Source organism: Nanorana parkeri, unplaced genomic scaffold, assembly GCF_000935625.1.
Source record: "Nanorana parkeri isolate BGI_ZX_2015 unplaced genomic scaffold, ASM93562v1 scaffold243, whole genome shotgun sequence".
Lineage (NCBI taxonomy): Eukaryota > Metazoa > Chordata > Amphibia > Anura > Dicroglossidae > Nanorana > Nanorana parkeri.
Window position 1 is genome coordinate 203,732 of NW_017306511.1, and position 12,720 is coordinate 216,451.

Below are 12,720 nucleotides of genomic sequence, written 5' to 3' on the forward strand. Positions count from 1 at the left end.
ATATATATATATATACACATACACACACATATACATACATACATACAGTATATATAGATATATATTATTATTTTTTACAGTGTGGCAAATAATTATTTGATCCCCTGCAGAATTTGTACGTTTGCCCACTTACAAAGAAATTAAAAGGTCTATAATTTTTATCATAGGTGTATTTTAAATGAAAGAAACAGAATATCAACCAAGAATCCAGAAAAAAAAAACACATGATACAAGTGTTATACGTTGAGTTGCAGTTTAGTGAGTAAAATAAGTATTTGATCCCCAAGCAAAACATGACTTAGTACTTGGTGGAGAAACCTTTGTTGGCAAGCACAGAGGTAAGACGTTTCTTATAGTTGGTTACCAGGTTTGCACACATCTCAGGAGGGATTTTGGTCCACACTTCTTTACAGATCTTCTCTAAATCCTTAAGGTTTCTTGGCTGCCGCTTGGCAACTCGAAGTTTCAGCTCCCTCCATACATTTTCTATAGGATTAAGGTCTGGAAAATGGCTTGGCTGTATGTTTTGGGTCATTGTCATGAACCCTTTGACAGCTCTTTGGTCTTGGCCATGGTGGTGAGGTTTGAATGGAAGAAAGATTCTGTGGACAGGTGTCTTTTATATACATAACAAGTTGTCGGTAGGAGCACCTTCTTAAATTGACAGGACTAATCTGTGTACCACATAGCCAGTCTGTGGGAGGAGCCAGAATTATTGTTGGTTGGTAGGGGATCAAATACTTATTTTACTCACTCAACTGCAACTCAATTTATAACATTTGTATCATGTGTGTTTTCTGGATTTTCGGTTGATATTCTGTATCTATCATTTAAAATACCCCTATGATAAAAATTATAAACCTTTAATTTCTTTGTAAGTGGGCAAACTTACAAATCTGCAGGGGATCAAATAACTAATTTTCCTCACTGTGTGTCCATAACTTTATGACTACTGAAAGGAAGTGAATAACATTTTTTTCTCATTACAACGCAGCTGGCAAGGGGTGGGATATATGAGGCAGGAGGTTAACATTTTGTCCCTGAAGTTGGTGTATTGGAAGCAGAAAAATTTTACAAGCGTAAGGATTCGAACGGGTTTGACAAGGGCAAAATTGTGAAGGCTAGACGACTGGGTCAGAGCAACTCCAAAACTGCAGCTTTTGTGAGATGTTCCAGATCTGCAGTGGTCAGGACCTACCAAAATTGGTCCAAGGAAGAAAAAGCTGGCAACAGGGTTATGGTAAGGCCAAGGCTCAGTGATACACATGGGGAGCGAAGGCTGGCCGATGTATTCCGATCCAATAGAAGAGCTACTGAAACTCAAATTGCAGAAACAGTTAATGCTGGTTTTGATAGAAAGGCGTGTGAACACACAGTGCATTGCAGTTTGTTGCATATGGGGCTGTGTAGCCACAGACCAATCAGGGTGCCCATGCTGACTCTAGTCCACCACCAAAAGCGCCGACAATGGGCGCTTGAGCATCAGAAGTGGACCACAGAGCAATGAAAGAAGGTGGCCTGGTCTGATGAATTATGTTTTCATTTACGTCATGTGGATGGCTGGTGAAGAGACGGCACCAGGATGGAGTATGGGAAGAAGGCATGCTTGCGGATGCAATGTGATGCTTTGGGCAATATTCTGCTGGAAAACCTTGGGTTCTGCCATTCATGTGGATGTTACTTTGACACAAACCACCTGCTTAAAGCATTGTTGCTGACCAAGTACACCCCTTCATAGAAACTGTTTTCCCTGATGGCAGTGGCCTCTTTCAACTGGATAAGGTTTAATCTTGCTGGGAAGAACACTTGACCAACATGCTTTACTTATTATCTTGTCTACAAATTGTGCTCTATGACATCAATACTATATCCAAGCGGGTTGTTCTTTTATTGAATGGTTTATTAACAGAAAGTCTCACACATGTAGTACCCCTATACACAGGAGGAGTTGAGAAATATCTTGACCACTTGACATCAAAGTGGTTAAAACAACCCCATGGCTGCAGTAGCAGTTGCTAGTGGTGTTATGGTTTTGTTTAGCCGCCACCCAGCTATCCAGTAAGTGATCTGGGCAGCTGTAGAGCTTCCCAATTATTTTTACAGGGCTATAAAGGAGCCGCCTTCCCCTGCATGGTTCCCAGGCTCTCTTGCTCCTCCAGGAACCATAGGACCACGGTAAATGATGCGCTTGATTGCCTGGAGAAGAGGGCAGGAGACGCCTGATGTCTCAATGAACAGAAGCCGTCCCCTTTACTAAACATTCCGTTCAGGAGCATACGTAATGCACGGAAGTTATTTATCATGTGAAATGTCCCACGATTCCCAGGGCGCATCTTTGCTCCTAACTGCGTAACCATTAATACAGGAACAGGACAGCACAGGGGGAAAGTTGATGTCAATGGAGGCACTACTGGGGAAACATCTTGGTGCTCTAAAAATAGACAAAGCCCTGGCTGAAAGCAAACATGACAAGGTTACAATGCCGAGCATACACACACAAAGATGGCAGGAAACAAATACATTGAGAGGTATACAAGTACATATACTTTTATCGTTTGGGGGTATACAAACACTTTACCCAACAGCAAACCTACATAAAAAACACTACACATATTTTGCCGCTTCCTGAAGACACAAGAAGATTTACACATTATAAAATTACTTTATCATTGCATACAATGTTTAATAGAAACTAAACTTACCTCTGTCTTTCCTTGGTTTCTGTAGAAAAGAAATGAAAATAATACATTACTGGGGAAAATACGTAAATAAATGTAACGAACAAGATATTAGGAAGACCATGCAAAAACATGAAAAGCCATCACAGAAGAATAACAAGTGTAAACACTGAAAAAAGAGGGAGACTAAGAACATAAAGCGTTCACCCAAAGGCTACATGAAGGAGTACGGATGAGAGACCGGACATTTATATCAACACACTGTAAAGGAAGTAGCATGGCAGTCATTTACACTAACACTGCTTTACTCCGCCTTCAGCACGAGAAAAATAAAAAATACATGTCTTCTGTGTAGGAGACTATAGGACCGGAAAGATAACAGTAGAAGCTCAATTTTGGGTAACAGTTGGTATGGCTTTGACTGGAACGCTCCACACACTAGACTGCAGATCTAATGCCTTATCTTGGAAAGCAGTGAAACCAGCTAAATAACATTTCAAATTTCAATTGTTTATGCCTATTAAATTATTTTTAAAAACACATTCATTCTTCAACAGAAAAGCAACTTTCAATGGAGAATGCCCTTTTCCTGCCTTTTCTTTAACTGTGCTTTAATACACTTTATGGACACCTGAACATCACACCTATATGAGTTTGGTGGACATCATATATAAAGCCATGGGCATTAAAGTGTAAATGCCCCTTTGGAGCAGTTATATTTATACAGAAGCTTCCTCCAGTGCGATGGTAACGTTTCCTCAAACTTTTGGCTGTGTAGTGCAGCCATCAACACAAGCCCAAACCAGTGTACCACTTTGATCATTTACATTTACTCTGTCTGCATTTCAGTTATTGGTATTGCAGCAATATATAAATAAATATTATTCAACAGTCATAGCAAATATTAAGTCACTTGCTAAAAAATCAGTCTGTAAAAACTGAAAGATGTGTCAATTGAAAAGCACTTTATTAGCAGAGTACCATGTATTGCATATGGAGACAAAGTGCGTTTCTACGTCTGCAGCCCAATCAGGATAACACATTTTATATTTGTTACATGTTCCCATTTGCATAGCATAAGCTAAAAATTATTTTAATAATGGCTGTTTAAATGCAGTGCTTTGACCTGGCGTAGGGGTTTCTTGGCTTCTTAAGGGTTACAATTTCTGTGCATTTCTCCTTTGTAATGTTAAGAGGGGCTGTGAGGGGGGTAAGAGGATTACAACCCTGGCTTTTCCATTGTTCAGTAATGAGAGGAACACAATACTCAAATTTCAATACAAAGTCTTTCTTAAGAGGTGAAGATGCTCAGAAAAACCTGGAATCAGCCATGTTGCCTGCTACAACAAAACATCTAAAAAAGGTAAGAATTTTTTTTAAATAATTTTTCGGTAGGTTGTGTAAACGGGAACACAAATGTATAGAGGGGTTTTTTCTCAAATTGACATTTTAAGGGACATATGCATCCCCATCCCCAACACATATTGCAAACTATTTGGAAGGGCAAAATTAATTATTCAAAGTGTTGTGCTGACAGTAAAAAGAAAATGTTAAAGAGACCCTCTGGTCACACTTTATTTCAACAAAAATAAAGGACGGCAAAGCCGGACGAGGAGCTTTACATTCAAGTGATCTCTAGAGACGCCCAATCACTTGTATTAGCAGCCGCTGTCAGTGCCGTTCCCGAGATCCGCTGTGCCCGGTGCGGCTGGGACCGGCACGGCTGCTCTGTGACAGGAGATCAAAGGGAGATCGGTTCATCAGCTTCTCTTGGAGACCTCTGATGTCTCCATAAAGAGGACCTGTCATTCTTAGCCCCCTATGTGATAGCAATAAAGATAAGCGTCTTTAAAAAAAATTCAAAAAATTAAAGATGCATAAAAAAACTCTTTTTTTTGTACGTCCCCCGCTCCCCACATACACACGCAAACATGCGTCGGGTGCACCTACGTGCGAAAACGACCATCGCGCCTATTGTGCCGCACATGTTACATATTGCTGCTAATGTCGGAGTGAGAGCAATACTTTTAGGGCCATCAATCACTGATGAGCAGTAAAAGCGTTTAAAGCGTCCCCTATGGTCAATTTTCGGTGTGGTCGTTTTTTGCCATTTTCTGGGCGCGCACAATTTTAAGACTTGACATGTTTGGTGTCTATTTACCCGACGTGACCCCGTCTTTTATGTTTTACCAAAAATATGGGTAAGAATAAATGTTAACATAACGTATGGAACATTTTTTTTTCTCTACATTTACGGTACTTTTTGCATGGTGTGGTGATTATATATCTCCAAAAGAAAGTTCTATCTGTCCCTATAAAATTTTAACTTAAATTGCAAGGCTATAGTCCGGTCATGCTGACTGGTGACATTTTTGACTGGTGAGACACCCTAAAATTTTTCAAGCCTTGTGGATGTATTCCCTGCACTCCTTACAGCGATTGGATCTGAACAAGCGTGGTGCTCGCAGTGATAGTTGCGGATGACGCCGTGTGTATCAAACTTGTAGAAGATAAAGATCACCAGCATTCAAGTAGTCACATTTAATCCTTGTGCTCCAATAAATAAGCACAAGGATAAAATGCTACTACTTGAGTTCTGGTGATTATCATCTTCATCTTCTAAGTAAAAAGTGGCATCCCACAGAACCAGATGTAAACTGTAAGGGGTCCTTAAACCGCACCTTGAAGTAAAAGGAGAGGTCTGCTCATTAGTTTTGGGGCCCCTCCTTCTGTAAAAATGCCTGCTTAATAGTACTTTAAAAAATGACCCAAGAAAAAAAAAAAAAAAGTTATATACTTAATGATAAGTACTACAAAATTTGCAAGAGAATATTTCTGTCCAGTGCAAGCGTATCTTTTTGCAAGATTCGGGCTGCTCTGCATTCCCCCGGGTTCCACCAGAAGGAGTGTAAGAAAGGGCTTTTAGCTTTTTATAGCATACTATTCAAATAGAAGATGTGCAGACTTAAATATAAAAGGCTACACCAATGCTGCAAAACAGCCTGCTTACAATACCCCAAACAGCACATAGAGAAGCCTTAAAACTTCTGAAACAAATTCAATTGGAGTGAGCAGATCAAAATTAGACTTTATGGTCAAAAACCATAAATGTTATGTTTGGAGAGGAGTCAACAAGGCCTTCTAGCCTCAAAGGACTGTATCCCTAACATAAGGTATGGCGGTGGATCTTGGGAAGTTTTCCAGTTTCCTAGAGGATGATGATTAGGAGGATAATGACCACAACAACTTGAAAGGGGACAGGGAACAAGAATAGAAAGGGGGTGGAAGAAGAAGAAAAAAAAAAGGAGAGGAAACTGAAGGGTTGAGAAAATTGCAAATAACTCTTCTTATAATTTTACAACCAGAAAAGTTTCAGTGTAGCTAGGCTTTGCCCAGCCACACATCCACCCAACCCAAATGCTTGCGGTCAGTTACGTAAAAGTAGACTGAATATCTAGAGGGATCCTTGATGCCCATTTTTTCGGGATGGGGGGGGATTTATTTTCATTTTTATAACGTAACAGAACATGTACAAATAACAGGCATTTGTGCATACAGGCTGTCATCTCTGAACCTGATGAAGGGGACCCTACATGGCCCCGAGAACGCTTGAAAATGAGACGGCATTCCTCAATAAATGAACACTTATTTGGTGTGCTGGTGACATTCTTCAACTATGTATTTTAAAAGAGCTGTTATACGTTAGGCCAAACCGGGACATTATTTATAACCAAAAACTGGCTTAGACCAACAATAACAACTTTAAGGAAGAAATAACAGTGTCTTGTAAACATGTGTTAAAAGGAGAAATGTTTTAATCCTACAATTACAGATTTTCTCCAAATAAACTGGTGACCTAATCATTTAAACCTCAGAGATAGTTAAAGTAAGAAAATATAGAAATGTTCACTCAAAAAGTACATAATAGCAACACAAAATATCCACTTCAACCATATAGTCAAGGCTTGACGTCAGCAGTAAATGTCAACTGAGGGGAAAAAGGCTTACTTGACAATTCTAAGCTTTCCCACTTCACCCCTTCCTGTGGCCTTTCCCCACTGCTGTGCCAAGTATTTCGGAAGCTGAAGAGAAAAAAAAAAAAAACACATTCATTTAACAGCTTTACAAAAACAAAATACGACACCCACTTACCCCTGAAAACTTTTCTGCAATACTTACTTCTATGTAAACAAAAAATGATGACAGTGTTTAGAAATGCAGATAACCCAAGTGTTTGTTCTTTCAAAATGTAAATGTCGAAAAATGCTATATTTAGTCAGCGCCTTGTTCAGCTGATAGATGTCTGTTCTATTTGAATTTCAAAAGAAACATTTGTGGAATAAATGGGAAAAGCATCAAAGCATCTCAGTGTTTATCTGCTCAGTGCCAATCTCCAATCATATATCTGCAAAGGGTAAACCGGACGCCAGCAGAACATTTCGGCACTTGACACCACCAAAGCAATATCATATAGTCGTCAACTCCTTCGTTTAATAAAATTGTTGGTTACTTAAACTGCATTTTATTAAACAAATGTTCATCATTATATAAAGACAATACAGTATTTTACATGCATGTCCATTGAGCAAAGCAAACATATGCAGGTTTCCTTATAACACAAAAAGGTTCCCTTTTGAAGACTTCCATTTTACATACAAAGTTAAATCAGCATATACCTTAGTTTTTTGGGGTTTTATGAGGCATCAGACTCCAAATAATTAACAGTTTATTACTACGATTAGTTAAAATACATATACAACATTAAAAACAGTGTTTGCATACATGATTTGCCTAATTTCTACCTCCTGCTGTCACATATACAATATACATATAGTGTTCATTTGCATCCATAATACTTATTTTTTTTGTTTTGGTATAGTGCAGTCCATTTTTGTGGATATATTCTTCTGTTCTTTCTCCACTGTGGCTGGCATTCGTTGTCCCCGACACATTTTGCTGTTGTGCTTCCTCAGAGAACAGGAGGCAATTATCCATTACAAACATATGATCAATTTTTTGCATTGTCATTTATCAATTGTAGTACATTCGCATCTGTATTACCATGTGTACATCTATATGGCAATCATGAGGTCTACTTTGCTCTTGCCTACTAGAATGTATAGGGACAAATATGGATCAGTTTCGGGAAGTGGAGGTCTACAGGTCTCCCCTCTCCCAAAGGATGCGGTGGGACCACAGGATAAAAGGCTCACTTTTATACTATTTTCTTTTTCCTCAAATATTTCTCACTATATCCATTACGTTTTGTGGTGATCTCTACCATCAGCGATTGTCAATCCATATCTATCCGTATTCCAACTCTGTCAAAAGACAAATGTTTGTGCTACTCACCACATAATATGCCATTTTAACCTCTTACACCAATGTGCTTCCAACCTTCCCATTTTAAAGAAACCCATTGTACAATATATAATATGGAGAGATATGGATTGACAATCACTGATGGTAGTGATCCCCACAATACGTAAATGATATACTGAGAAATATTTGAGGAACAAGAAGAGAGTATAAAAGTGAATCTCCATCCTGTTTATCCCTGTGGTCCCACTACTATCCTTTGGGAGAGTAAAGACCAGTAGATCTGCACTTCCCGAAACAAATCCATACTTGTCTTTAAACATTCCAGTAGCATTCCAGTAGGCAAGAGCAAAGTAGACCTTATGATTGCCCTATAGACGTACACATGGTAATGGAGATGTTAATGTGCTACAATTGATAAATGACAATGCAATCTACTGTTTGCAATAGATAATTGCCTCCTGTTCCCTGAAGAAGTACAGAAGAATATATCCACAAAAATGGACTGCACTATATCAAAACAAAATAAGTATTATGGATGCAAATGAACACTATATGTATATTGTACACTGAGTGGCCAGATTATTATGACCACCCCATCAGTACTTCGTTGGGCCACGAGATGACTCCATGAGATGACCTCGTTGGGCCGCCTCGTGACTCCATGAGATGTTGAAAGGTGATGCGAGGAATCTGACACTGCACTGTTGCCCTTCTGTTGTCTTGTACCAGTCTTGCCACTCTCCGTTCTACCCTAACATTGACTAGTCGCTGACGGCCACAATTCGCACGTTCAGACACAGATTTTCGGCTGACAGTCCAGTCTTTAAACACTTTAACAATGAGCCCCTCTTGAACATTTAACAAATTCTGCTGTTTTGCTGATACTCGCTCCATGGCTCGCGCCAACAATCATCCCACGTTCAAAGGCTGTTAAATCGCGTTGTTTACACATATCTTCAGAAAAAAATCACTTCTACTGTCGTGGTAAACAACCTGCTTCCCTATTTATAATGGTCTGGCCCTCTAAGCAACTTCAGCGCGAAATTATAGCTTATTTGCCTACAAACGTCTGGTGGTCAAAATAAACTGGCCACTCAGTGTATATGTGGCAGCAGAAGGTAGAATTGAGGGGAATCATGTATGCAAAAACTGTTTTTAATGTTGTATATGGATCTTAAGTAATTGTAGTAATAAACAGTTTGTAAATTATTTGGAGTCTGATGGCTCATAAAACCCCAAAAATACTAAAGGTATATGGTGATTGAATTATGAGAAGTGGTGAGGTGTCAGAACACCTGGGGGAATTAGCCCTGTGGAGTTTTGGTTTAATACAATATACAAAGTTAAACCAATCCAGTCCTAAACATGTATTTTATCTAGTACCTAAATAGCACAATATCCATTTACAGAATAACCTATATCCAAACACAACTGACAGACAGCCCACACAGGTCCTTAATCTACACACCAGAGGCATCACACCTTGGTTAAAAACCCCTAATGACCGGACAACAAAAAAGCAGCAGCATAGTGAAGAGGTTGTCCCTTTGGCTCTACTCCTATCAGCACACATGACATACAACAGAGCCTGGCTGGGTCTTTCCCTCTCCTAGTCAAAGTCCCTTTTGTAGAGTACTAAAGGAGAACTATGAGGTGAGTGAAAATCACTTAATCCTCATAATTTGAGCCGACGTGCGACAATTAAACTGTCACACGTTGGCTCAATAGATCTGGATGTAAGCAAACACATACCATCGTTCGCTCACTTCTCGATCATCTCCCTGCAGAGAGCAGTGACTGTCAGTCATGGCTCCCTGCAGGGGATTCCCCTGCTCCCCACTCTGATCCTCCAGCGCTGACTAGAGGAACGGATGGGGGCGGGTACAGCTAGCTCCACCTCTAGATAGCCAGAGCCCGCTGTCACTCACGCAGCTGGGTGGATCTCGACAGTAATGTCGGGATCCGTCCCGGCTGCGACGGTCTCTGAATGACCACCACTAATAACGAAAGTTTAGGCACCAGGGGCCCGGCATCCAAGGCAGCATTACAAAGATGATTAAGATCCTGAACTATTTGATTTGCAAGCTCAACATAGGCTGGAGCGACATTCTCTCGGATCCAGAAAAGATGGATAATCCTGACCAGTTGGTGCAGGTGCCCACGTCTTAAGCGGCATCCTCAAAAGAATAGAAAACACTGAAGCACTAAGGAGCTGTAAAGGACTTAGTGGGACACTTCCACTCCTTGTAAAAGGAACTCAAAGAAAGAATGATGCGGAAAACTTTACGAAAGGTAACGGGGGTTCCCTGGAAAAATCCAGTACATCCTCCAACTTAAGAATCTCCCTCACTGACTTAATCAGCACAGAGACCAACTCTGTCTCCTTTCGAATCACGGACATGAAGGCTTCCTCATCACTACCAAAAAAAACCTGTTCAAGATCAGAAGTACCAGGCAGGTCAACCACCACTGAAGGTTTCTCCTCAAGGTTTAAACACTCCACGACAGAGCAGGAGAAGCAGATGCTTGATGCTTCCTGGCAGGACCGTGAGACAACGCAAGCTCAGTGTGCATCACAAAGCCATCCATAGCCAAAGAAACCACTTCAAGAAAAAGGGGTGCTAGCAGATACAGAAGAATCCAAAATAGAGCCAGACCCAGGGACGGGAGTAAGGGACATAACGGTAGGCGTGTCGGCGGGACCAGTCTGGTAACAGAAAAAACAGCCACCAAAAGACACACAAGCCCGCTACCAGATAGAGAAAGACCCCTTACGTAAAACAGAGCTTGCAGGACATCCTAACCACCAGCCACTACTAACCCAGGCTGCGCAGCAATGAGAGTGGTCCCAGAGAGACACTCACTGACCCAGAGCTGAGAAACATACATCCACTTGCCCACTGTCTGGGAGCCCCTAAGATGTGGAAAGCCAGCAGCTTGTCCCAAGAGGAAAGGGACACACCCCCACATATGACTGAACATCTTGTTGAGCGGCAGGAAGCGACACAAAATATCAACAGAAAGCCCAAAACAAAGATGGCAGCTGCGGCTCCTGGACAGGAATAGGCCACCGAGCCGCGGCTCAAACTTCCTTTTGCATGGGCAGAAACAACTTGTAGTAAAGGGCCGTATGCTCTTATCCAATGCGGCGGCTGTGGTTCCAAAGCCACAGCAGCCAGTACAACCATCTGCGCCACCCACCCCACTACGCCAGGGGCCAAGCATAGGTCACATCACCTTCCCAGAACATGGACAAGGCAAGCAAAGCACAAAAAGCAAGGTTGCGGCTCCCAACCCAGACTAGGCCGCAAAGTCGTGGCCACAAGCTAAAAAGTCTGGGACCTCCATGCCCCCAGTAGAAAAAGACACCCGGGCAGCCCCGCTCACACAGAACAGGTCACAGAACTAGTGCCCTTCACCTCCTGGGCCAGTAGCCATGGATAGGGCAAATCCTCCACATGTGCACACACCCAATGGCAGCCCCAACCCAAGCAGCAAAAAGCCCCCACAAACTGCATAATTACTGCACTGGTGGGGGAGAAAGGTCCCCTAGAGAGCTCCACAATGGGAGGACCACATCCAGGGAAAAACTGGAAACCTCTGGCCAGAACCACAGTGCCATTTGCCTGTAAAGGGACACTGGGACTAGTTGGTCAGGAACAGCCGGTCATACAGTATGTGTACCTGGAGAAACTCCTCACGGGACGTTCTGCCAAAATGCAGAGCCATCGCAGCCGAACCCGACAGCGAGGAACTGCATGTGCTCGCTGGCAGGACTGGGGAACACTACAAGGATCTATAGACATCCTGCTTGTCACCCAGCCTGCTGTTGATTGAAAAAAAAGAGAATTACAGCATGGACTCTAACAGCCTTACTCCTTGACGCTAGGTAAAAAACTGAGGCTGTGTTAGCACGTGGGGGTCACCCCTAGGTTGTCTTTTGTGCCTAGGGTCCTACTCCTGCAAGTGACAGTATAATCCAGTGGTACAAGAACTACTGATCTTTGCTGTGTTCTTCAATGAATGAAAGAGAAAAAAGTTTTGTCTGGAGCAGAGCTTATATTTAAGTGCTCCAGCTGCTTACAGTACGTGATGGCTCAGCCCTGTCCAAGATTCCACCATCCACAATACATACTACTAAAGATGAGCTGGGCTTGGGGCAAACCCAGTTTGCCTGAGTTCACCCAAGTCTACTCAAAATTCTGACTGCCACCCCCTCCTCCTAACCCAATCAGGGTCAGCAGTTGATGAGGGGGGCTTTCCCCGCCTTTCTGTGCCATGTAGCTGCAGGGTGGAGAATGCACCTCTCAGCAACAGATTGGGTCAGGAGGAAGTCAGGGTTTTGAGCAGGCTTGGGCGAACTTGGTTCATACCAAGCCCAGCCTCATCTTTACATACTACTTATTCAAGATCATGCTTAGCCTCCTCTATCATCTGTCCACTGTTTTCTTTTCTACCCCAATGAATGATGATTTCCTCCGTGCCCTGACTCTTTCACTTCTTCCTGTCCTGATTCTGGGGAAGATATACCTCCTGTGCTCATGCACATCATCAGTGACCACCCAATGGCCAAAGAGGATTTACAGAACATGAAAAAGGTTGCAGAAGTGCTTGGGAAGGGCACACTTGTAAGTAGGCTGTGCATACTTGCATGTCAGGACTAGAATCCACCTGCACATGCTCCCGCATCGCAGAGATGTAAACAAGAGCTTACGCACAT

General features: G+C 42.0%; 1 protein-coding gene across 2 annotated transcripts in view; it reads right to left on the minus strand.

Annotated features, from left to right (window-relative positions):
• Window positions 1-12,720, minus strand: part of GTF2F2 (general transcription factor IIF subunit 2) — a 148,586-nt gene that overhangs the window by 135,321 nt on the left and 545 nt on the right. For both annotated transcript variants that reach the window (XM_018556615.1, XM_018556616.1), the window contains exons 2-3: window positions 6,687-6,760; window positions 2,703-2,721 (exon numbers count right to left, since the gene is read on the minus strand). In XM_018556615.1, the coding sequence (XP_018412117.1) occupies window positions 2,703-2,721; window positions 6,687-6,760 (93 nt within the window). The remainder of the gene's footprint in view (window positions 1-2,702; window positions 2,722-6,686; window positions 6,761-12,720) is intronic.